At 36.0% G+C, this 26,237-nt stretch overlaps 3 protein-coding genes and 2 long non-coding RNA genes across 7 annotated transcripts; 1 reads left to right on the plus strand and 4 right to left on the minus strand.

Annotated features, from left to right (window-relative positions):
• Positions 1-1,481: 1,481 nt before the first annotated feature.
• LOC149490824 (uncharacterized) lies at positions 1,482-3,074 on the minus strand. Of its 2 annotated transcripts, XR_016317325.1 has the most exons (3): positions 2,845-3,036; positions 2,077-2,319; positions 1,482-1,588 (listed from the first exon to the last, which is right to left on the minus strand). It is a non-coding gene; the product is annotated as an uncharacterized LOC149490824 (long non-coding RNA). The 2 variants fall into 2 exon arrangements; XR_016317322.1 differs by lacking the exon at positions 1,482-1,588 and having other exon boundaries at positions 2,155-2,319; positions 2,845-3,074.
• A 1,661-nt stretch (positions 3,075-4,735) lies between these two features.
• Positions 4,736-6,644, minus strand: LOC149490825 (uncharacterized). Its single transcript, XM_089708589.1, has 2 exons — positions 6,128-6,644; positions 4,736-5,054 (listed from the first exon to the last, which is right to left on the minus strand). The coding sequence occupies exons 1-2, from the start codon at positions 6,267-6,269 to the stop codon at positions 4,756-4,758; spliced, it is 441 nt and encodes a 146-aa protein (XP_089564715.1). The 5' UTR covers positions 6,270-6,644; the 3' UTR covers positions 4,736-4,755.
• A 392-nt stretch (positions 6,645-7,036) lies between these two features.
• LOC149490826 (uncharacterized) lies at positions 7,037-8,026 on the plus strand. The gene is made up of 3 exons (XR_016317333.1): positions 7,037-7,370; positions 7,639-7,761; positions 7,892-8,026. It is a non-coding gene; the product is annotated as an uncharacterized LOC149490826 (long non-coding RNA).
• Positions 8,027-9,625: 1,599 nt separating this feature from the next.
• On the minus strand, positions 9,626-14,917 carry LOC149490827 (uncharacterized). The gene is made up of 2 exons (XM_089708597.1): positions 12,463-14,917; positions 9,626-11,324 (listed from the first exon to the last, which is right to left on the minus strand). The coding sequence occupies exons 1-2, from the start codon at positions 12,491-12,493 to the stop codon at positions 11,026-11,028; spliced, it is 330 nt and encodes a 109-aa protein (XP_089564723.1). The 5' UTR covers positions 12,494-14,917; the 3' UTR covers positions 9,626-11,025.
• Positions 14,918-22,163: 7,246 nt separating this feature from the next.
• Positions 22,164-25,388, minus strand: fs(2)ltoPP43 (female sterile (2) ltoPP43). 2 transcript variants are annotated; one of them, XM_089708569.1, is made up of 5 exons: positions 25,230-25,388; positions 24,730-24,897; positions 24,181-24,467; positions 22,820-22,998; positions 22,164-22,484 (listed from the first exon to the last, which is right to left on the minus strand). In XM_089708569.1, exons 2-5 carry the CDS (start codon positions 24,874-24,876, stop codon positions 22,186-22,188), a joined length of 912 nt encoding a protein of 303 aa, XP_089564695.1. In that variant the 5' UTR covers positions 24,877-24,897; positions 25,230-25,388; the 3' UTR covers positions 22,164-22,185. The 2 variants fall into 2 exon arrangements, with proteins under 2 accessions (XP_089564695.1, XP_089564704.1); XM_089708578.1 differs by having other exon boundaries at positions 24,730-24,917.
• Positions 25,389-26,237: the final 849 nt, after the last annotated feature.

Genomic DNA, 26,237 nt, shown 5'->3' on the forward strand with positions numbered 1-26,237 from the left:
CATAGTTAGATATTTTTTAATAAACTGCCTTTTTTTCGTTTTTTACTCTTACAAATTCTTTCAATTTTTACACGTTGTAAAGTGTCGCTATTGTGGGAGAAAAATGAAGATGGTAAACCGTGGCAAAGCTACTATTTATTGAGTCCTGTCTATCCCAGTACCTAACACATTTCAACAAAATCGGTTAGGTTCACATTTAATATAACGTAGTAGTAACAAAATACACGTGAAAAAGCAATCCCACCAAAAACATTTTCATGTAAAATGTTGCCAAGACGAGCCCATATGACTCGCACTGTCAAAAAGTTATCAGATCTCATGTAGAGCCAAGCTTCTAACACTACACGCCCTAACTCTACAAGGCCTAACTTCACAAACTCTACACGTTAGTCAAAATATGTGGCTTGGCCATTTCGCTACATTCACATCGGCGTAAGGTGAAAAATTAATTCACTGTTCATTACTTTTGTGTTATACAATAGTTCTTGTAGTAACGAACGGCCAAGCCACATATTTTGACTAAGGTGTAGAGTTTGTGAAGTTAGGCCTTGTAGAGTTAGGGCGTGTAGTGTTAGAAGCTTGGCTCTACATGAGATCTGATAACTTTTTGACAGTGCGAGTCATATGGGCTCGTCTTGGCAACATTTTACATGAAAATGTTTTTGGTGGGATTTCATTTCTTTTTGTAGGTTGTTTGTAACAATTTTTTTTTTAACAAGGAGTACCTATACATATATATATCTAGGGGAACCAAGTTTTAGATTATTAGATTAGACCTCTAGCGTCATCAAAATTTAATTTAAAATTACAGGTCTCATACAAACTCCCATCCCCTAGTTTAAGGGGTTGGGGGATGAAAGTTACAAGTTTTATAATTTTTTTGTTGTTTGTGTGCTAATACTAGCTTACATACAAAATTTCAGCTTTCTAGGACATTAGGAAATACCTTAAGAATTTTGATGATCATCAGTGAGTCAGTGACGAAATTAGCGTTTTTTAGATATAAATAAAATCTGAAGTATAAAAGCTAATGTAATTAAAACTTAATATGTTCAATAAGTCCGCTATTGACAATATATCCCGAAAATTTTGTTGATCTAGCATAATCCAAACCCAAGTTATGAGGGTTCAAAAAAACGTCGAAGCGCTTCGAGAAAAGGTAGGTAGTGCCCGTGCGCCTCGCTTGGCTTGTCTTGGCGGGGGCACTACCGTGCCCCCAGATTGACAGCATATATCGGTAACATGAACAACAGCGAAATCTCATAAATTTTATAAATGCGAAAGAAACTCTGTCTGTCTGTCTGTTACTCAATCACGCCTAAACTACTAAACCAATTTTCATGAAATTTGGTATGGAGATATTTTGATACCCGAGAAAGGACACAGGCTACTTTTTATCCCGGGAAAATGACGCAATCCCGGAAATCCCACGGGAACGGGAACTATGCGGGTTTTTCTTTGACTGCGCGGGCGAAAACCTAGTCATAATATAACCTCGTAACGCCCAGGCTATTTTTACCAAACATTGGCTTGCAGCCCAAGTACCTTTTAAAAGGTTCACATGGTGCGGACCCGGAGGTGATGAAATCTAAAAAAAGTGCCTTATTATTTCCGTATGAGCGTGGGATTTTTTCTGCATGTAAATGTATGTCAGTGGAAGGTTTTGAGACACTAAATAACCCCAAATTCGTTATCCTTTATTTAGGCATATGGGCTTTAATGTATTACAAAACCCGATTTCGCAAAATTCGTATTTTTTAAATTATTGATTAGCGGTAGACAATATAGGGTTTATTTTATATTACAAAAAACAATGAACATAAATATTTGGATTAATACATGTCTTCCAAAATTTTAATGACCAAAAAGATATCTCACACTAACAATCTGAGAAAAAAATATCAATTTTTGAACAATATGATCATTATTTTCTGTACTTATTATTTTTAAAGGCTAGTTTATCACGTGTTTTAGGATTTCTATCAGAAGAAATCCACTTCCAACAGATGACAGAAGCAAAAATTAGCAAGTTTCTAAATTGGACCCAAAAACACTATATAATAGCAACCCATATACCTTTTAAAATCAGAATGATAGTAGGTAAATTGATATATTTCTATAGAAATTTTAAATAATTTCGCAAATAAGAGTTGGTTTTTAATGAAAAAATATTATTTTCAGATTCTTCAGAACTGGAAGAGCTTTCTTGGTTTTGGTTTATGTTGTAATCCTCATCTCCAAATAGTTCATACTCTTCTATATCTGACTGATTTAATACTTCTAAAGCTTCTTCGATTTGCTCATCTCTCATTGGGTTACCTGAAAAGGATAGGTACTAAAATATTCTGTAACAGACTAAATAATTTACTTTATATTATGAAGGAGAAAACGGTCTAAATCATAAGTTGCAAAGGCAAATCAAATTGATTAGTGGTTTATTCCCTTATACCGTAGTATATTATTATTAGTCTGTGCTTATACCTTTTAAAATCCAATAATATGTTAATACTCTTATACCTTCTAAAAGGTATCCAGATTTTACGAGGTTATTTTACACGCATATTCTTTATTTTCGCGTAAATCTAAATCTTATATATAAAATTCTCGTGTCACAATGTTAGTCTGCATACTCCTCCGAAACGGGTGGACCGATTCTCATGAAATTTTCTGTGCATATCGGGTAAGTCTGAGAATCGGCCAACATCTATTTTTCATATGTACCACGGGCGAAGCCGGGGCGGGCCGCTAGTGTAATTATAATATTTACTTATTTGTCAACAAGCAGAGTAAGATACTCTCAGTTAAAAACCTAAGATTGCATCAATAATCATGGATTGAACTTACCACGTCCTCTAGTCAGTCAAGATGGCCAGACTTTTCGCCGGAAATTACATATATTTTATTTTTCTATTGGCACTATTGCTTAACCATAGACAAAAACATACTTTCCAGTAGCCGGATAAAAAACAGTAATTAGATTTGGCGCGTAATTTAAAATGTTACGGCGTTTTCAAATCAGATACAGTCAGATACCTTTAAAAAGGTACCGTGGGCGTTTATGTCATAAAGTTGGATAACCCTTATTAAAACGCTGGGAGCTATACTTCCCACGTCTCAGATTGAAGTAAATCGTGTTTTATTTTTATATGCTTAATAGTAGGGGAGCCCAAGAGGGGATTTTGGGATTTACTCGAGCGCGTCAGATTACTATAAGGGACGGTACCTTAGCTATTCATTAGTACCTCTAGTCAATATGAGCAGTTATGGTTGGTGGGTGCGCTCAGGGGCCCCGCTGGAAAATTTGAATAATCCATAATTCCCTAAGGTTGAGCTCGAATCGTCAGATTAGCGAAATGGGGACTTCTTATATTGTAATTAACCCCCCCATATATTAATCTGACGCGCTCGAATAATATTACTTTAATTTTTTACCCTTTCTTCACAGCGATTAAATCGCCACTTAAATCGTCAGATTAACGTATACTTTTTTTCAGTGACGTCCTGGAGCATGCAAAATATCAATATCTAACGCGCTTGAGTATTTCCAAGCCAATTTTTTTCTTTTTTAAATTAAAAAAAATCAAAAAACCCTTCCCCACCGCTAAAAGTGAAAACATTATAGGACCTTTTTTTCTCGCTATGGTCTAATCTACCAATTCTAATAGGTTCCCGTGACGCTCGAGTAAATCCACATTTAGCATCCTGGGCTCCCCTACTATAAACCTAATGCAGTGTAATATTTATCTACGCAATCTTAACATTTCAGAGAACTTTTTTTCATGGAAACACTTTTCAGAGAACTATTACATGTCATGGTAAACACACGTCAAAGTCAGGTGACGTGATTTTGCCACCGAAAACGATCGTTATTTTTTAGTTTTTTGTGTAGTGCTGAAAAAAAATTAGATAAGTAGATTTGAGTTTTAGCTATGTAAACTAGACTATATTACGGTTGCGTGAAACGTAAAAATATGCCCAGAATCTTTCGTTTATACCTTGGTAGAGTCGATTGAAATTATGTCTATAAGTGGGTAGATATCATCCCAGTGTTCTTCACTGCACACGACATTCGGAAATTCTACTTATATATAAAATCCGTGTGTCTAAAAAATCTTTTTTAGTTGGTATAAGCAACTTATATTTTATTATTATTCATTATTTCCTGATCAGATAATTAGACATCTTAACTCAATACGTATTTACCTATTGCTTTTATTTTGTTTTAGAAAAATGCCTTGTTTATGTTGAAGTCATTCATTTTTCAATTCCCGAATTCTTCCCTTAGTAAAAGAAACTTGCATTGATGAGTACTTTCACCTGCTTTATTAAAAAATATGATCTATATAATTTTTTACGATAAAATTAAATTCACAAGTGGAGTCAGGGCAACTAGCTAGTGTTTGAAAATATTGGTGTCATACTGGACACTGGGAGCTATAGTTCCCACCTTTCCAACCTTTTTACAAGAGAGAACAGATGACGGGATATATACTTCCCACCAAAAAAAGGTTACTTCCCCCCCACTAACCCCTCTTTTGTGTGTATTTTTGAAATCTACGACCCAAAATTACCCAGGAACGTATCTTACTTTTTTGTTAACTCCTCCACAGGCTCGCGTTTGAATAAGGGATAACAGCTTGGGCCGGTACCACTATCGAGCTGCATGCCTTTTAATAGGTATCTGGGCGTTACGAGGATAAATATGATTGAACCTTTCAAAATAAAACAACAGCTAACAAACAATCAATTTATTACTCAATCTGGGTTATAAACATCATCACTATACTGTTCACAAAATTGTTCCGTATCTTCTTCTTGCCCGTAATAAAAACCATTATCGCTATCATCTTTATAACCATCTATAGATTCCTCATCCAAATCCTTTATTCTGGAACAATGGACGAGGTTTTTGCTATCTAGGACTTCTGTTTCTTCGGCTAAGACTCTGGCTTTATACTTGGCGTAGGCCGCTCCGTATCTTTTGACGTCCTCATTGAATAAGTCCGGGGGATCGTTGTATATTTTGTCCTCGCCATCATCGCTTGAGAGGTCATCTGAATTACAGGAAAAATTTATTATATTTTTTTTCTTAATGCTTAGTCAAAATAACTCTTAATTGAAAACCTTCTTTGAACAGTAATTTGGAAAGGAAACTAAAAGTATAAGTAAACAAATAAAACTAATTATTTTAGGATAAGTCAAAAATGTTTCGATTTTACGCCAATATCAACAGGCGCAGGTAAACTGTCCATTTTTCGTTATACCAGCTAGTTAGATTTATCAGAATTCTGAGCATTTCAATATAAAAATGTAATATTTTGTAATTTCTCACCATATACAGGGTGTAATCGTTAAGTGTGCACAGGCGATTATTCCGTAACTATTGCAGATATCAAAAAACTTTTAACTGATATCAAAAGCCCTTTACCTAATATGTAAAATGACAATAATAACGTTTTAAAAATAAAACGGGAAATATTCAAAAATTTTACATCAAACACGCCCATACATTTTGTATGAGATATGACTATCCCCAACATGTAATATGAAAAGTTTTGGTTCTTTTTTTGGTTTTGTGCTTAAATTACTTCGCAAATAATGAAAATTCATTTAGAAACTGTAAAAAGAGCTCGACGTGGAATACAATGGTATGCCAAAACGAGGATGTCACTTCGAACATTTGCTTTGAATACAAAATGTATGGGAAATTAAATGTATGGGCGTATTTGATGTAAAATTTTCGGATATTTTCCGTTTTATTTTTAAAAAGTTATTTTCGTCATTTTAATCATTAGATACAGGGCTTTCGATATCAGTTTATAGTTTTTTGATATCTGCAATAGTTACGGAATAATCGCCTGTGCACACTTACGGTCTTACTTATAAAAAGTTACCCATTCGCTAAGCAATAGATTAGTTATTGCAATAACCTGTCTTGTTTTTATGAATGACGTTTCATGTGAGCAAGAGCAGGACACAGCTATGGTAGGAAATGATTGACATTTATCCATTGTTTAACTTTTTATAAGTAAGGCCGTTAACGATTACACCCTGTATAACCCTTTAGGCTATATTAGGCTTTTTAACATTAAACAAAAGTGAAACATAGAATGTTTGTAAAACTAACCTATATCACACCGCTTCATAGCCGCAATCATATCATCTTCATCAATCATCGATGCTACTTGCTTCTGTATCCGGGTAATCGTTCCGCCAGTTGTTCTCATCATTGGAGTCATCATCATCATCAGCCTCGTCCGATGATTCATTGTGATATGTGCCTAGGATGAGGTCTGTTTCGTAGTTCTCGATGCTGCATTAAAATAAATACCTAATAACTATATCCAACTATAGATCCTTACAAACTACATATTTATCATATTGGCAAAATAAGTAGAAATTGTAGAAAGATAAGGTGATACAACTAAAAATTTTCAGTCTATTGGATACAAGTTTTCAATAAAAAAAGCTGTAGCTAGTGAAATAGAATATACCTATACAGGGTTTCTTGTAAAACACCAGCAACCTCGCAGGACAAGATAGCTAACATCATACGTAACAACAATCGTTCTACGACTTTTGGCATAACGCAATAAATTACTTTCAAGTTCAAAGGCGCTATAGCGCCGCTCCGCCCCTACCTTCCCCCTCTCGTTCGCTTCTTGTTCACGTATTTTTTGGGATTCACGTAGAATTTATATTAATATTAAAACGGAAAATTAAATGAATATATATATCTATTTATATGAGCGTTTTCAAAAAAAAGTGTACCCCTCACTTTCGGCATGTCCCCTGTGTTTCAAGTCGAATAACAAGTAAAATTTATATTATGGCTAATTATTGTAATGCTTGAAAAGTATTAAATACATCATAATTTGATAAATGCAAATAATTAATTCAAGGAAACATTGCGTACTATTTTTGAAATAATCATTTTTAAAACTAAAGTGTCAGTTTTTGGCGTGTCCCCATCCAAGTTCTTCGATGTTAGAGAAGCGATACTTAAAAGTTTTATACCAGGGTACCATAAGTTTTAGTGTCGTTTAAAAGTACATTTATTTGCGAATCGTCGCATGTAGTTCATAATTACGGCCTTATAATCGTTTAAAAACAATTTGATTTCCAAAAATATCTTAAAAAGTGGTACCGACCGGACATGTCGGGTTTACCACGGCTAATAATGCCACTTAGAAATTTTAGATTACTATTTGAATTTGTTTAATGGCAAAATTATCGTTTACTTTCACCGTCCGCCAATTTAAAAAAGCTTATTTTCAAATACAGTTCGAGTAAAACAGATGTGTTTTGTGAGTGCAACGGCCGTTGAAATTTCTACTGTCTGGTTTGAGACATATTATTACTTGATACAGGTAAGTAAACATCGTTTAAATACTTTCAGAAGATGAGCAATATATTCATTAACCGTTATTTACATTTGATAATGAGTGTAGGCACATTTTTTCGTCAGAATATAATTTTGACTAAAAACTGAGAAGAAAACGTCACGTCAGTTTTGCAACATTTTGCTTCGTGACCTATAGGCTGACAAGAAAAGTCGCAAAACTGACAGCATAAAGCCAAGTCTAGATTGTCATTGTAATATTCTTCATAATTTTTATAATTTTTTCATATTTTTAGGTTTCACTAATCTCGGGACCAAAAAGGACATGTATAATTTGCAAAAAATGGTATTGCAATGAAAGCGTTGGTCAGCAGGTATACCCTGAATACATATGTGATACATGTATGGAAAGTTAAAAGGTGTAGAGTATTTATTTCTTCTGAAGCTTGAGATTAGTTTTTTTGTCTTATCATCATTCTTCCTACTGTTATAGGAGTTTGCTGGAAGTTTTGATACTTTAACCACTTATCTTTTTTTCTTTTTTTTCAGATTGGAAAACATTCTAACCACAAAGCTCCAACAACATGGTTATTTTTCAGTTGCAACTGATCTCTGTTAAATTTATAAGGAACGGTTCCTAAATTGTGATAAGGTTCCAGTTAATATAATGTTCGTAACTTTTTACATCGTTTTTTTATTCGTATTACACTTCGTGTCCTAAGAAGTAGTATTGACCTAAACGGTATCTTATTATTTATTTAGACTTATTGGGTTAACAGTACTTCTAAAGACATCTGTATAACCGGCTAAAGATATATCCTACTTATACATATTTTGCGAAACTCGCCATAACTCTGAGTTTTACCCTAAAATTGATACTGTGTCAAACTGTGTGTTGGTGTATTTTTTTTATGAGACTAAAATAAAATTTTTGTAAACGTATTCTCGGTTTTATTTTAACCATGTAGGTAAATTGGATTAAATATAAACCTAGCCTTATAAAAAATGGTCTATCGGTTTTGCGACAGTCCCCCGTTTTGCGACAAGAAAAATTTTAGTTTTTACATTTTTTTATTATAAGGGACACAAATAATTTGATTTCAATATTTAAAATGGTTTAACTGTTCCGAAATAAAATAATCACTTTGCCGATTTTAATCGAAATGTATTAAGTATCGTAAAAGTAACGGCTACCTTGGCATCAGCTGTGGCAAAACAGAACTTAAAGCTAGTTTAATAGGAATTTTATTAATTTGTCGACTTCAATTTTCTATTATTTTAATAATGTATGTTATAATCTTCGTAACACAATCAAAATATTTTGCGTCTTTCTTCGTAGTTAATAGTTACATGAGCATTGATGACTGTCGCAAAACTGACACTTTTTTTCACAGTCCCAATTTATTTTGATGATTTCTCGTAAAACAAATTAATCTGCAAGCAATTAAATATAATTTCACTTACTATGATGTATATTTAAAATTTCTAAATCAAAATTTCATTAAAAATGCAACATTTAAAATTTATCCATAAATTCAGCCATGGTACACTTTTTTTTGAAAACGCTCTTATACAATGTTCTTTAACTTTATGATTCTACTAACGCCATCTGTTGTCAATTGAGTCTAAAGTATGAGTGAGCAAGGCTATGTGGCTTCATTATTTCGTTACTACAAAAAGTCGAGCATAAAAGCGGCACGGCTATAAGTACCATCGTTATTTCGATAGATGTCGTGGTAATAATATAAAAAAATGTAAAATGGTTGTAAAGACAGATCAATAGATGCCGTTAGCTTCACTTTACATCCCGCTATCGAAATTTATTTGTATTTTCATAATATCCTATTATACACGTCTTACTTTTACTAACACTGTGTGTTTTTCTAAGTTTATAACGGTTATTTTTGGAGGTCCTAGGCCTTTGCCTCGGACCGGAATTTAATCAGATATATAGTTAATATTGTAGAACTGAACTGAAGGGTTTGTTTGTATGTTTAAACTTTAAACGCGCTAATCTCAGGAACTATTGGTCCGATGTGAAAAATTATTTCAGTGTTAGGATAGCTTATTTATCGAGCGAAAGCGAAGAGCGGAGCACTGCGGGTAAAACTGCAGCCTTGCATCAAACGGGAGAGGGACTCTAGATGTCCGTTACTCTTTCACCACAATAGGTAGGTACCTCTCGACCAATTAGGTACGATGAAATTTTGAACTAAAAAAGCTAAGTTAGAACGAAGGCTTATTTATCAAATAGAACTAGATGTACCTAAATGAAATACTGGATCGAAATATTATGACGTAGGTATGGCCATGGCTATGAATTATGATAAACAATTATTTTCACACAGAAAATTTCAAGATTCTAAATCAGATCAGATAAAGAAGCTTACTAAAGTCTCAAGCAGTAATAGTTAATTGTGGTTTTTTCAACGAAAAAAGGGCATTTTAACGTGATAACGTTTTAATCGGAATCGTTTTAGTCGGGTGACATGTTCAGAAACTTGTGTCACACCAAAACCTCACGAGCGCGATCGCAGGTATAACGAGAGAGAGACGGACCGATCTCCCGTCTCATCTCGAGCGCTGCCACCAATAAGACGTTATCACGTAAACATCTCGATCGTAAACCTACTTTACAAACAACCAATTTTTGACGTGACAACGTCTTAAATTAGGTTGCGACTGGGAGTCGCTTATGAAAAAGTGTAACGCTCGGTAACGTTACGATGAGTCACCGAACGAGAGAGAGGCCCGCGGTCTGCCGCGCGCGCAGCACATAAATATTCTACCGAGAAAAAGACGTTGTCACGTAAAATCTTCGCCCGTAAAACCGACTTTACAGGCAACCATTTTTTTAATCATAATATTAACAGTAATTTAAAAAACCCCAAAGTATTATGGAAATATCTAAATCGAGATCTGTTCTACCAAATGTTAAATCTAACAGTTAACACATCACTACCACATACTTTTAATGACCCCGATAAAATAAATACTCATTTTCTCAATATTCTAGGAGATAACAGAGCAGATACAAAATAGGTAACTACAGTTCTCCGTTTTATTTCAAAAAAATTTTCAAACGCTACGGTCTACATTTTATTGTATTTCGGATTTGACTCAAATACTATTGACTGGTATATAACTTATTACTAAATATTACACATCCATAGATATTTAAAAAAAAATGACGTGTGGCACTCGGGGACTGCCGCGGTAAAGCTATTGCATGCTATGCCTTCAAGCCACACCTCCGTGCCCGTCGGAGTGGGGAGCGTCAGGTTTTTCGTTACTAAATTTCTGGATTCGGTCCCCGCGCTCAAGGCCCGCGATAGAAGCTATGCAATAGCTTAAAAACTGTCTTTTTTGCTCTTATAAAATCTTTCAATTTTTACACGTAATAAAGGCAAGACAATGTCGTTATTGTGGGAGAAAAACGAAGATGATAAACCGTGGCAAAGCTACTATTATCCTGTCTATCTCAATAACACATTTCAACAAAATCGGTTAGGTTCACATTTATAACGTAGTACTTAGTAGTAACAACGTACATATGAAAAAGCAATTGACAGCATATTATATCGGTAACATGAACAACAGCGAAATCTCATAAATTTTAGGGCTATAAATATGATTGAATCTTTCAAAATAAAACAACAGATAACAAACAATCAATTCATTACTCAATCTGGGTTATAAACATCATCACTATACTGTTCACAAAATTGTTCCGTATCTTCTTCTTGCCCATAATAAAAACCATTATCGCTATCATCTTTATAGCCATCTATAGATTCCTCATCCAAATCCTTTATTCTGGAACAATGGACGAGGTTTTTGCTATCTAGGACTTCTGTTTCTTCGGCTATGACTCTGGCTTTATACTTGGCGTAGGCCGCTCCGTATCTTTTGACGTCCTCATTGAATAAGTCCGGGGGATCATTGTATATTTTGTCCTCGCCATCATCACTTGAGAGGTCATCTGAATTACAGGAAAAATTTATTATATTTTTTTCTTAATGCTTAGTCAAAATAACTCGTATTTAAAAATCTTCTTTGAACAGCAATTTGGAAAGGAAACTAAAAGTAACAAATAAAACTAATTATTTTAGGATAAGTCAAAAATGTTTCGATTTTACGCCAATATCAACAGGCGCAGGTAAACTGTCCAATTTTCATTATCCCAGCTACATAGTTAGATTTATCAGAATTTTATTTATTTTATTTATTGAGATCATCCAACACCTGTCACAACAATACTTATTATATAGTACAAGTTACAATATGTTCTAGCCGCTCCAAGTTGATCAAAATTTCTGCATTTTCCCACTCAGTTCCAAATGTTAAATGTCACAACCGCACAAGTGTAAGTGACTGAAATTTGAGTCCTGTCTCTCCGATATATACTGGACATTGTCGAAGTTCCTTTAATTAAGATTTTTCCTTTAATTAAGATTGGGTGGAGCCATTAATTAAGAGAAGAAGAAGAAGTTACAATAAAAAATTTTGACAATTGTGACAAACAATTATAGGACAACACAACATGGAAAAAAAATAAAAAAAATGTTGTGTGGTTTTATGAAACCACGGTAAAAGTGAAACTTTCCGAACACTGCTTTATACCTACTCGGCAGCCGACCGTCACGCGAAATGCGCTACACAGACCAAAAAGTTTGAGACGATGTAATAAAAATTTTACTTTAATAATAATAATTACATTTGAGTCAAGTCACGTCACAAAACGAAAAGAATACAAACCAAAATATCAAGACAATTCTTTGAAACATTTACGTATTCTATGACAGTTGTCGTGAAAAATATCAATACAATTGGCATACTCATTGACTAGTTTACTTAATCTACAGACGGGGGAATTTCGGCCAAAAACCGTCCTACGCAGAGGAGGAACCAAAGGTGTAATTTTATTACGCGGGTATCTAGAAGGAACTCTGAGATTAAATTTATTTAACAATTGCGGACAATCAATTTTATTCTGAAAGAATTCATTATTTAAATATAAAAATGTAATATTTTGTAATTAGGCTTATTAATGTAATAAGGCTATATTAGGCTTTTTAACATTAAACAAAATTGAAACATAGAATGTTTGTAAAACTAACCTATATCACACCGCTCCATAGCCGCAATCATATCATCTTCATCGATGCTACTTGCTTCTGTATCCGGGTAATCGTTCCGCCAGTTGTTCTCATCATTGGAGTCATCATCATCATCAGCCTCGTCCGATGATTCATTGTGATATGTGCCTAGGATGAGGTCTGTTTCGTAGTTCTCGATGCTGCAATATAATAAATAATAACTATATCCAACTATAGATCCTTACAAACTACATATTTATCATATTGGCAAACTAAGTATAGAAATTGTAAAAAGATAAGGTGATAAAACTAAAACTTTTCAGTCTATTGGATACAAGTTTTCAATAAAAAAGCTGTAGCTAGTGAAATAGAATATAATATATATGTTACGGCTAAAGGTAGGTGAGAACATAAACTTAAGATTAGCCGGCTAAACTTAGGTTTATTTTCGACGAGGTGTTAATGTTAGTTTGTTCTATCTTTAGCCGGCTAAACTTAAGTGTAACCGCAGGCCCTTGGCTAAAAATGTAGAAGGAAACTGGTACTTCGCCGGCTGCTGCCGCAGCACGCTCGCTGCGCTCGCTCGGCTCGTGCGGGTCTTAAGAGTTCTAACCTAACCTAACCTAGCCACCAGCTTTCTGCCCTGAGTCCGGGGTGGGTAGATTTGGTTACTATAATACATGTAAGGAACAGGGCGAGTGTTTTCTGGCACTTCGCCGGCTGCTGCCGCAGCACGCTCGCTACCTAACCTAGCCACCAGCTTTCTGCGTGCGGGCCCCTCAAGCCCTCCACCGGCCCGGCGCGCCCATCGAATACATTTTTAGCCGTTTCGTTTCGGTTAATGTGCACATTAACCGGCTATTATAAGGCTAAGACGCAAACAAACATGTTTTCGAACTTTAGCTGCTTCTCAAAAATAAACCTAAGTTTAGCCGGCTAATCTTAAGTTTATGTTCACACCTACCTTTAGCCGTAACATATACACTATACAGGGTTACTTGTTAATCACCAGCAACCTCGCAGGACAAGATAGCTAACATCATACGTAACAACATTTGTTCTACGACTTTTGGCATAACGCAATAAATTATTTTTAAATGATTTTTTAAGCTTTTATTGTACTCTCCTAACATATTTTATAAGTCTATGCAGCGCTGACTGTCGCAGATATAGGGTCATTGCGCCTGTTCGCGTCCACATGCCTATTCGCGTCCATTTTGCGGATATCTTTTAGAAAATTCACGAAAATAAGTATACTTTAAGTAAAATTGTAATAAGAAAAATTTCCGATAATACCTCAATGTATAAGAGACATGCACACATATTCAAAATAAGCCTGCGCACCGCCTATCCTATTAAAAAAATATTTAATTTTGGCTATTAAACGAGAGAGCTAAAACGCGCGGGATTTTGAGAAAAAAATAGTGCGCAGCGTCGCGTTTGACGGTAAGTATCTTATTGTTAAATGTGAATTTTTGAATATGTAACTGTTTCTTTACTTTGCTAACAGAACATGGAATAGTATGGATTATAAATCAGCTTATTTATTTTACAATTAATAGCTAAAATAAGGTGGACGCGAATTACTACACCGAATTTGTACTACTTCCATTTTGCGTCCACGGTGGGCGCAAACTATACCTATAGTGCATAACAATAGAACATATTGCGTCCACATTGTTTTTCATTACGTAGCAATGAATTGTTTGTTAATATATGTAATTTAAAATAGATTGTAAATTTTTGACTAAGACTACAAGTTGATAATTTAAATTTTCATTCAAATTAGCAAATTTTTATGCTATTTTTTCATTTTAAAATGGGTATTCTAAGAATGAGACTAGTATCTTTGAGAATGAGAGTCAATAAGTCTGTGGATAAGAAAATAATATAAACAAAAAAGAAATTTAATTCTAATAAATAGGGTAGGTAGGTAATCTTAATAGAACTGATTATTATTTATTTACATAACGTAACTTAGTTTTTTGTTAATTTTTAGTTCTATTAATGATGAGAAGATAAATATAAATAAGTTTTTCCAGTTTCCTTACAGTGAATTATATTAATAATAATGTTGATTTTAGGGTTCCGAACCTCAAAAGGAAAAAACCGGAATCCTTGTAGGATCACTTTGATATCCGTCCGTCTGTATGTCCGTCTGCCGGTCTGTCTTTCTGTCAAGACCCATTTTCTCAGTAACGCGTGGAGGTATAAAGCTGAAATTTATATTGAATACTCAAGTCTACGGTCCCTTGAAGCAGTGAAAAAATCAAACTTATAAGCCAAAGCAATCAAAAGATACAGCCGTTTATGCTGCAAATTTTCGCAAATTTAGACATTCGCAAGGAAATCAAAACCTACAGGGTACTTTACGTGAACACAGACACTTGAAGTTTGGTACGAAGCAACGTCTTATAGCACAAATAAGGGAAACATTGAAAAAATAATCATTTACAGTCAAAACATATGAAAAAAAACAGGTTAATACGGAACCCTCGGTTTTTTTTTTTTTTTTTGTGTGGTGTCTCTCAATGTTAGCCAGAAGGGCTTCTACATTTTAACGCGGACGCGGGGGTGAACTGAAGGTTCACCCTGGTAGCGACATGCACAAGGGCGTCCCCCCTTGACGGGGATCTCGAACCTCGGCTTGGGCTGTCGCTTGAGTGGAGGAGGCCAGAAGGGCCCTAATCGGACGGGGGAACCCTCGGTGTGCGAGTCCCACTCGCATTTGGCCGGTTTTTATTAAATAACTATATTCGTAAATAAATAATTTATTAAAATCTAATTTTTATTTGCATTTATCTGATAAAATATCACCCAATATACTCTTAATTCCTTTTCTAAGCTGGTGGACGCGAACTGGTCCACGGGTGGACGCAAACTGGAATTTTTGGACGCGAACTGGGTAAAACGCCTAAGGGCGCTTGTGCACTACAAGGAATTTTACTGTCCGGCATTCCGATTTTTTACGGTCCGGTTTGGCATGAAAAAACCGATGAATTGGCTTGTGCACCTGTCCGTCTTTACTCGGATCAGTGCGGTACAGTTCAAGGAAGTTTGGCGGTATAATGCTATCATAAATGATTGTTTTTGCATTTTACAAGAAACGAGTAAAAAATATAGAAGGTGAAATATTATATTATGTACTTACTTCGTTATAATAAAAAGTAAAGTTCCGTAAGAGATTTAAAATGCGTGTTTCATTTATTTATTTTAATCGGTGACGAGGAGCTAAAGCTATTCCCACTTGAACTTTAACTTACCAACACTTACTTAGATAATAATTATAGGTCAATGTATATAAAAATAACAATACCGACTTTTCAAATCACATTGCCAGCTAAAAGGAAGTAAAACAAGAGCTTGCTTTCAATTGGCATATGCTGTAAAAAGAGTAAAATCCAAGCAAGTGGGCATTCGAAAACAATTATATCTACAGCGACTCGTAGACACAAAAAAAACCATCCGGAATAGGGAAAAGTGAAATGTCGGACAGTAAAATTACGTATAGTGCACAAGCTAGCATTTAGATTAATGGCGTGCCATACCGGACCGTAAAAAATCGGAATGCCGGACAGTAAAATTCCTTGTAGTGCACAAGCGCCCTAATTCTGCTATTTGTCTAGATAAATAAAAACCACATGATATTTCCAACACAATTGAAAGTAAATCTTAAAATAGACTATGTAATGAACACGTTACATAAATTTTGCGTTGAAATTTGTTCTGAAACATTTTTATTTTCTACTTCAAACTTTCCAACTGCACTAAGTGGACGCGAACAGGCGCAATGACCCTATAACGGTCTAGTTCAAGTTCAAAGGTGCTAGTGCCGCTCGGAGCGGAGCGGAGCGCGCTCCGCCCCTACCTTCCTCCTCTCGTTCGCTTCTTGTTTACGTAGTTTTTGGGATTCGCGTAGAGTTTATAATATTAAAACGGAAAATTAAATGAATATCTATTTATCATGCACAAATATTATAATCTAGCTATTTATTATACAATGTTCTCAAACTTTATGATTCTACTAACGCCATCTGGTGTCAATTGAGTCTGAACTATGCGTAAGCAAGGCTTTGTGGCTTTATCATTTCGTTAGCTAGTTCTACAAAAAAGTCGAGCATAAAAGCGGCACGGCTATACCATCCTTATTTCGATAGATGTCGTGGTAATATAAAAAAATGTAAAATGGTTGTAAAGACAGATCAATAGATGCCGTTAGCTTCACTTTACATCCCGCTATCGAAATTTATTTGTATTTTCATAATATCATATTATACTCATCTTGTGTGTTTAAACGCATTTTAAATCTCTTACGGAACTTTACTTTTTATTATAACGAAGTAAGTACATAATATAATATTTCACCTTCTATATTTTTTACTCGTTTCTTGTAAAATGCAAAAACAATCATTTATGATAGCATTATACCGCCAAACTTCCTTGAACTGTACCGCACTGATCCGAGTAAAGACGGACAGGTGCACAAGCCAATTCATCGGTTTTTTCATGCCAAACCGGACCGTAAAAAATCGGAATGCCGGACAGTAAAATTCCTTGTAGTGCACAAGCGCCCTTAGGCGTTTTACCCAGTTCGCGTCCAAAAATTCCAGTTTGCGTCCACCCGTGGACCAGTTCGCGTCCACCAGCTTAGAAAAGGAATTAAGAGTATATTGGGTGATATTTTATCAGATAAATGCAAATAAAAATTAGATTTTAATAAATTATTTATTTACGAATATAGTTATTTAATAAAAACCGGCCAAATGCGAGTGGGACTCGCACACCGAGGGTTCCCCCGTCCGATTAGGGCCCTTCTGGCCTCCTCCACTCAAGCGACAGCCCAAGCCGAGGTTCGAGATCCCCGTCAAGGGGGGACGCCCTTGTGCATGTCGCTACCAGGGTGAACCTTCAGTTCACCCCCGCGTCCGCGTTAAAATGTAGAAGCCCTTCTGGCTAACATTGAGAGACACCACACAAAAAAAAAAAAAAAAACCGAGGGTTCCGTATTAACCTGTTTTTTTTCATATGTTTTGACTGTAAATGATTATTTTTTCAATGTTTCCCTTATTTGTGCTATAAGACGTTGCTTCGTACCAAACTTCAAGTGTCTGTGTTCACGTAAAGTACCCTGTAGGTTTTGATTTCCTTGCGAATGTCTAAATTTGCGAAAATTTGCAGCATAAACGGCTGTATCTTTTGATTGCTTTGGCTTATAAGTTTGATTTTTTCACTGCTTCAAGGGACCGTAGACTTGAGTATTCAATATAAATTTCAGCTTTATACCTCCACGCGTTACTGAGAAAATGGGTCTTGACAGAAAGACAGACCGGCAGACGGACATACAGACGGACGGATATCAAAGTGATCCTACAAGGATTCCGGTTTTTTCCTTTTGAGGTTCGGAACCCTAAAATCAACATTATTATTAATATAATTCACTGTAAGGAAACTGGAAAAACTTATTTATATTTATCTTCTCATCATTAATAGAACTAAAAATTAACAAAAAACTAAGTTACGTTATGTAAATAAATAATAATCAGTTCTATTAAGATTACCTACCTACCCTATTTATTAGAATTAAATTTCTTTTTTGTTTATATTATTTTCTTATCCACAGACTTATTGACTCTCATTCTCAAAGATACTAGTCTCATTCTTAGAATACCCATTTTAAAATGAAAAAATAGCATAAAAATTTGCTAATTTGAATGAAAATTTAAATTATCAACTTGTAGTCTTAGTCAAAAATTTACAATCTATTTTAAATTACATATATTAACAAACAATTCATTGCTACGTAATGAAAAACAATGTGGACGCAATATGTTCTATTGTTATGCACTATAGGTATAGTTTGCGCCCACCGTGGACGCAAAATGGAAGTAGTACAAATTCGGTGTAGTAATTCGCGTCCACCTTATTTTAGCTATTAATTGTAAAATAAATAAGCTGATTTATAATCCATACTATTCCATGTTCTGTTAGCAAAGTAAAGAAACAGTTACATATTCAAAAATTCACATTTAACAGTGCAGCTGGTGGCCGTTTTTGTGTGCGTTTGCCGCGTTTACGGCGGCGTTTACCCGTCGGCCCTGGCTGGTTGGCGGCAGCCATGAGCGAGCCAGGTGCATCGACTTCTGTTGCGGGCGCACGTGCACTAGTGGCAGTGCGTGCGATGGTGCCTGCTCGGCGGTTGCGCGTCTCCTTGCGGAAGATCGGACAGTTCGCATTATTAGCGGTGTGGGCGCCGCCACAATTGGCGCACGTTGGTGGCTCCTCGCGCGGACGTTGACACTCCTTTGCCGGGTGGTTCTCACCGCACCGCACACAGGCTATTGGCCGGTGGCAGTTTTGGGAGGAGTGCCTAAACTGTTGGCAGCGATGGCATTGGGCTGGCCCCTTTCTGCCGCGCCATGCCTCAATTGTGATCCCAGGCATACAGAGCAGTTCGCTCACCTCGTAAATGCCTGGGATGAGGTCCGGAGTCCGCTGCAGTTGCGCGAACATCAGACAGCCCGGCCTGCCTGGACGAGCGGGGATTGCGCGCACGTGCTCTGGGATAAACCCGAGCTCTCGCAGTTCTGTCTCCACTAGTGCCGGTTCTGTATTAGCCGGCAGGCCGCGGATCGCTACTTTTACGCTTCTTTCGGCGGGCAGCGAGTAGCAGAACCAGGAGATTCCGGTATTACTCTCCAGCTGCGTAAGATAGCGCTGGATGTGTCGGAACTCCTGGTCCGTCTTTGGTATAAAACGGACGCCCTTGCCAAATGGACGTCCGTTTGGGGTATGTCCGAGGACCTTCTTCAACTCTCTAAAGTGGGTGGGCCAGTCGGGCAGCGTCTCCACGATAAGTGGGGGGTAACGGCTGGGCTGTTTGGTAGGAGGCGCGGCGCTTGTGGCGCCGGTAGCAGCAGAGGTGGAGGCAGAGGCAGTAGTGTCGTTTGCTGTCGAAGTGGAGTTGGTCGCGGCGGGTGCAACGGCGGCGGAGCAGGTGGAGGGTGATAGCGCTGGGGATTTTTGGGACGCGGCCATGCTCGCGTATGTAGGGCCGGTTGTCCCGATCTCCATAGGAGAGCCCGATGACATCGTCGGCATGTTCAGAGGAGGAGGCGGGGACGCTGTGAGAGTTTTCTCTCCTACTCTATGGGGAGGGGAGGGAAAGCGTCCCACAGGAATACCCGTTAAGGGGGCTGGGAAGCGCGGAGTGCGTGGCAGTGGTGCCTGTGCGGCGCGCTTCAAAGTGCCCGGCGTTAGTGTGGCGGCGCTAGCCGGGGCCTGTTGACGACTCGGTGTGAGTGAGCGAGTAATTGAGGATACGGATTCGGTGGATTGGGCCGGCGATAACGTCAGTGGACTCGCCAGGAATGATTCATCGCCGGCTCCTGACTGAGGTTCCGACACCAACACAGGAAGCCGGCCAGTTGCTGTTGAGCGGGCCACAATTGCGGCCTGGCCGGAAGCGGCAATGGCGTCCAGGCCCATTTCAAGTGCGGCAACCGACCGACTATAGACCCTGCGGCCCAGTGCGCGCGGACGAGTCGCGCGTCGCTGCGGCAGCGGCGGCACGCTGGGCGGCGGCATGATTGCAGGATGTATTTATTTACATCTGGCCGCAATAAAAATTTAATAATTCAGAAATAAACAAGTTATTTATGAATTATCAAATTATTCAATTAATTAATTGATTTTAATTAATCAATTAATTAATTATTTATTGATCAGCGAGCAGAACGCTGAGAACGAGACCAAACGACCAAGAACAAACAACCAACGAATTCCTATCTCGTGAAACACACAAGATGAGTATAATATGACTTTCACACAGAAAATTTCAAGATTCTAAATCAGATCAGATAAAGAAGCTTTATACTAAAGTCTCAAGCAGTTAGTTAATTGTGGTTTTTTCAATGAAAAAAGGGCATTTTTGACGTGACAACGTCTTATAATTCGATAAAGCCGGCTGCACGCACGAAAAAACATCACTCATGCGGCGTTACCTCGCTCTGACTCATCTGAGGCGTTCCATGTAAGGCTTGAAGTGCGAGCGAGAGCGCGGAACGAGCGACAAAGAAGCACAATCGGACGTTGTCACGTTCAACTATCGTCAGTAAACCGACTTTACAGGCAACCAATTTTTTTAATCATAATATTAACAGTAATTTAAAAAACCCCAAAGTATTATGGAAATATCTAAATCGAGATCTGTTCTACCAAATTTTAAATCTAACACATCACTAAGTACCACATACTTTTAATGACCCCGATAAAATAAATACTCATTTTAACAATATTCCAGGAGATAACAGAGCAGAATACAAAATAGGTAGGTAACTACAGTTCTCCGTTTTATTTCAAAAAAATTTTCAAACGCTACAAACATTTTATTGTATTTCGGATTTGACTCGAATACTATTGACTGGTATATAAGCTTGTTAAATAATTAATTCAAACACCATGTTAAAGAAAAGAACAGTTTACACTTTTAAATAATTAACATTGCTAACGGGCATCTTCCATCTTGCCTACAGAGTTGCCAATATAAATGTACACAATATATTCCAACAAAGCTATTTGGAAAATCGTACTCAACAAGTTCTTTTACGTAATCCTAATGGCAACCACATATATACTTTCAAAGTCTATGAAAGGCACCAGAGGAGTACCTCAAGGTAGTATTTTAGGACCTATCCTATTTATATTGTATACAGCAGACATTACACACTCAATTGAACATTGTCAATTTCACTTATATGCCGATGACCTACAACTTCTCATTCCTATCAGCAGCTCATATATCAAAACCTTCTTACTTTATAATGTAATACATAGCATAATTTAGTCCGTACATTAAAATTATAAAACCTAATATTAGTCACTCCTCTCTTTACTTAATATGTTGCTGACAGAATAACAGTGTAGTGTGTACAGCCTCAGCTATGCTCAGCTGTAACATTTATGCTAAGTCGGTAATCCCTTTCCCTGAGGTGATACAGCTGATATAATATAATTCGTCGTCGTCGTCGACTTCACATAATGTTATACCTTTTTTTAAGTTATAAGTATTGTCTGAAATTTAATGTAGGTACTGTATCATTTTTTGGGAATAAATGTGTTTCTATTTCTTATTTCTAATAATTATTATACAGTGCACTGTGCAGAGTGCACGCGAGAGAAGCCTTGGATGGAATTTCTTAATCCAACTATTTGTATGGATTCTGTACCTGGTTTCTTCGCGATTTTTTCACATAATATTCTAGGAATAGCATTTTATGATTAAAATGATTAAGCCATGCCTGAAAGAAGCCGCTTTGGACACACGTTGTCGAGTTGATTATTACTTATTACTAAATATTACACATCCATAGATATTTTTTAATAAACTGTCTTTTTTCGTTTTTTGCTCTTACAAATTCTTTCAATTTTTACACGCAAGACAGTGTAGTTATTGTGGGAGAAAAATGAAGATGATAAACCGTGGCAAAGCTACTATTTATTGAGTCCTGTCTATCTCAGTACCTAACACATTTCAACAAAATTGGTTAGGTTCACAAATTGTAACGTAGTAGCACAGACTAATAATAATATACTATGTATGTAGTAGTAACAACGTACATGTGAAAAAGCCATTGACAGCATATATCGGTAACATGAACAACAGCGAAATCTCATAAATTTTAGGGCTATAAATATGATTGAATCTTTCAAAATAAAACAACAGCTAACAAACAATCAATTCATTACTCAATCTGGGTTATAAACATCATCACTATACTGTTCACAAAATTGTTCCGTATCTTCTTCTTGCCCGTAATAAAAACCATTATCGCTATCATCTTTATAACCATCTATAGATTCCTCATCCAAATCCTTTATTCTGGAACAATGGACGAGGTTTTTGCTATCTAGGACTTCTGTTTCTTCGGCTAAGACTCTGGCTTTATACTTGGCGTAGGCCGCTCCGTATCTTTTGACGTCCTCATTGAATAAGTCCGGGGGATCATTGTATATTTTGTCCTCGCCATCATCACTTGAGAGGTCATCTGAATTACAGGAAAAGTTTAGTATATTTTTTTCTTAAGGCTTAGTCAAAATAACTCAGACCTCCTTTGAACAGTAATTTGGAAAGGAAACTTAAAGTATAAGTAAACAAATAAAACTAATTATTTTAGGATAAGTCAAAAATGTTTCGATTTTACGCCAGTATTAACAGGCGCAGGTAAACTGTCCATTTTTCGTTATACCAGCTAGTTAGATTTATCAGAATTCATAATTTCAATATAAAAATGTAATATTTTGTAATTTCTCACTTCTTTAGGCTATATTAGGATTTTTAACATTAAACAAAAGTGAAAGATAGAATGTTTGTAAAACTAACCTATATCACACCGCTTCATAGCCGCAATCATATCATCTTCGTTAATGCTACTTGCTTCTGTATCCGGGTAATCGTTCCGCCAGTTGTTCTCATCATTGGAGTCATCATCATCATCAGCCTCGTCCGATGATTCATTGTGATATGTGCCTAGGATGAGGTCTGTTTCGTAGTTCTCGATGCTGAAATATAATAAATAATAATGTTGTGTGGTTTTATGAAATCACGGTAAAAGTGAAACTGTTCGAATGGTTCCGAACACTGCTTTGTGTAGCGCATGTTGCGTGACGGTCGGCTGCCGAGTAGGTATACCTACTCGGCAGCCGCGATACACGCGACATGCGCTACACAGACCAAAAAGTTTGAGACGATGTAATAAAAGTTTCACTTTAATAAATAATAAAAACACATCTTTACAAACTGTATCTTTATAATAGTAGCAATATTAGTAACTAGCTGTGTCACACGGTTTCACCCGCGTGGCTCCGCTCCTGTTGGTCTAATAGCATGATAATATATAGCCTATATTACTCGTGGATAATGTAGCTTTCGAATGGTGAAAGAATTTTTCAAATCGGTCCAGTAGTTTATGAGCCTATTCATTACAATCAAACAAACAAACAAAGTTTTCCTCTTTACCATATTAGTGTAGATAATGTCTATTGGACATATTTCAGAAACATATAAACAAATAATAGAGGACAAAGGTGCAATTATTTTAATAGAGATGAGTGAGAATAATATTCATAATATGTATTTCGTTTGTATTACTTTTCTAGTTCAAACATATTCATTATTCAGTGAATTGCAAACTACTATGTTTAGTCTTAAGACTTTCCTAAATCTAAATTATTCTTGGAATTTGAAAATATTTATTCACAAAAAGAAGTTTTTTAAATTGTAATATGTGGAATCATCACTACATAGTTTTTTTTTTGTGTGGTGATTCTCAATGTTAGCCAGAAGGGCTACTACATTTTATACACCCTGGGTCACTACATAGTATACAACAAAGTCACTTTCTCTGTCCCTATGTCCCTTTGTATGCTTAAATCTTTAAAACTACGCAACGGATTTTGATGAGGTTTTTCTTAATAGATAGAGTGATTTGAGAGGAAGGTTTTAGTATATCATTTATTAGGTTTTAGATAAAAGTATAAAACAGGCGAAGCCGTGGGCGGAAAGCTAGTATTATATTTGGTAGGTTTTTTCCATTTTTGTGTTTCTATTCATATATGTCTTAAAAAGTCTGATCAAAGGCTAATAATCAATATGTGGAATCAGGCATCACATACTTGAAATTTGACAAAAATAGTCAGACATTGTTTTAAACAATATACCTACTTAGTAATTTTATAACTCACCTCACCAAATTATCAAGCATAGATATATCAAAATCCTCTTTTATAGCTGTATACAAGTCATATGTGAATTTCACATCATCCCCATCATGTCCGGTTGCTTCTAAATCCACTAAATTAATATCATCTTCGTCTCTAACTCCTCTATTGAAGTTAACTATGGCATATCTATTTTCTGAAGCTGTTTCTTTTCGTTCCTGACGAATCTTCTTGATAATATCATCAACATCCGTTTTTGGTTTCAATTTAATCTCTGTTTTTGGCACAATGGTTTTGAGTTGTGAGGTTTCCTGAATACATAATAATTAGATTGTAGGATTAAAGGGTGGACAAGATTGTTTTTAAATTTTTAATCTTAAACTCAAAAATCTCTATTCATTATAAGTTGTTTTTTTGTAGATTAGATAGGAAGTTTATCTACAAGTGCACTATCAGCATCAGTTTAGTTTACAAGTTGCATTAAGAAATAAGAAATAGATAGTTAATTTGTTTTTGCAGTATAAAAGCATAAATCTTTATAGTATTTCAATAAAATTTCTGGACTGTAAATACCTGATTATCCACAGTTCCTCTGAAAACAAACAATGAAGGTGATATCTCCTCTGCATCAGTCTTACGGCGTTTACAAACCAGGACCAGAGCGTCTTGGGGATTGTCCTGCAGTCTTCGTTTTACTCGTAATACAGTTGATGTGGCCATTTTTTGTAAAAATGTTGGTCACTGTAATTTATAACATGTTACTGCAAAAAATATTTTATTTTTCTGATTGAATTATCATGATGAACATCTAACAAAATAACTACATACTTTTTATCATTTAAATACCTTTTAAATACGTACAATAATACGATAACAAACACTGCAGAAGTGTTCAGTGTTGCATTAATATTATTACAAGAAATAGAATATTTAAATAAATCAAATTATCATTTAAATCAGTACAACCCGCTAATAGGATAAATAATCCATTGTGGGGTTTTCATCGCGAGAAAGAAATATAAAAATGAACCGTTAAGAACGCCTCCAATGAAAGGTAAATAGGGGTTACTAACCGGTTCCGCTGAAGCGATTATTGTAAAATAGTTGTATATTCTTTAAAAATGTTTTGCACGTGTGTGCAATTATCAAAATCCACCAAAAAATTCAACAGTTCACGTTTGCGAATTGCGTCTGTTTTTGTTTTTTCCGATCACCACACATTGACAGTGACATTTGAATATAGACTTTTCACTTTTTTTATTTTAATAATTATGTCTGGATACTTGGAAAACAGTAAGACATACGTTAAAATATTATTTATACTTTAATACAAAAATTTGTTTGTTTGAATGCTCTAATCTTATGACCTACCGATTTCATAATCTCTTGTCTCACCGTTGATGTAAAAAAAGAGTGTGTTTGCCGAACACACGTGTCAGAAATGAAACTTCTTTGGCAAGATTCAGAGATACAAAAATCGTCGCCTTACTCTATGACGTGACGGTAATGCCATGACGTGACCTTACAATTTTACTCTCAAGTCTCAACGCACCTATAGAAGATTCACTTCAAAATGAAAATTTTTTGTTCAAAAAACTCAGCATCATGGCATCATTGAATATTTTATTATTCAATCTGTCAAATTTCTCAAAAGTCAATGTCTCTGACTAATATATAGTTATCTGTGGTCAATGGTCAAGCCTCTGAATAACGAATCATATGGAACTGCCATATGCATGTACTTTTCCTGCATACCTAAGTAAACAAATCGGGAAACAAACATGGCGGGCTAGGGATGTTCACTTGTTCGTCTAGTCGATAATATTGTATCGATTGATGAGAGAGTTAAGAATGGGTAATTCAGGTAATAAGAATTTTGTCTTTTTGAATGATAAGTATGCATTAGGTGCTTACCTAGTAAGAGGTACTTCTTTCAACAAAATAAAAAAAGATAACTACTTCTATCGGGCAATCGTTACTCGGTAATTCGTGAGTACCGGATTAACCGTTTTACAATATTTGTACCTACCTACTAGGGATAGTAGTGATAGTACATTATAAAGTATGTAAAGAAAACCCTG

Source organism: Colias philodice, chromosome 2, assembly GCF_061535455.1.
Source record: "Colias philodice isolate Cphi_HAF_F1 chromosome 2, ilColPhil1 Martin Lab GWU primary, whole genome shotgun sequence".
Lineage (NCBI taxonomy): Eukaryota > Metazoa > Arthropoda > Insecta > Lepidoptera > Pieridae > Colias > Colias philodice.

Coding starts and splice junctions, on each gene's coding strand:
- LOC149490827 (XM_089708597.1), bottom strand. CDS start 12,493: ATGATTGCGGCTATGGAGCGGTGTGATATAG. Junction 11,325..12,462: donor TATGGAGCGGTGTGATATAG/GTTAGTTTTACA, acceptor CCTGTAATTCAG/ATGACCTCTCAAGTGATGAT.
- LOC149490825 (XM_089708589.1), bottom strand. CDS start 6,269: ATGAATCATCGGACGAGGCTGATGATGATGATGACTCCAATGATGAGA. Junction 5,055..6,127: donor TATGAAGCGGTGTGATATAG/GTTAGTTTTACA, acceptor CCTGTAATTCAG/ATGACCTCTCAAGCGATGAT.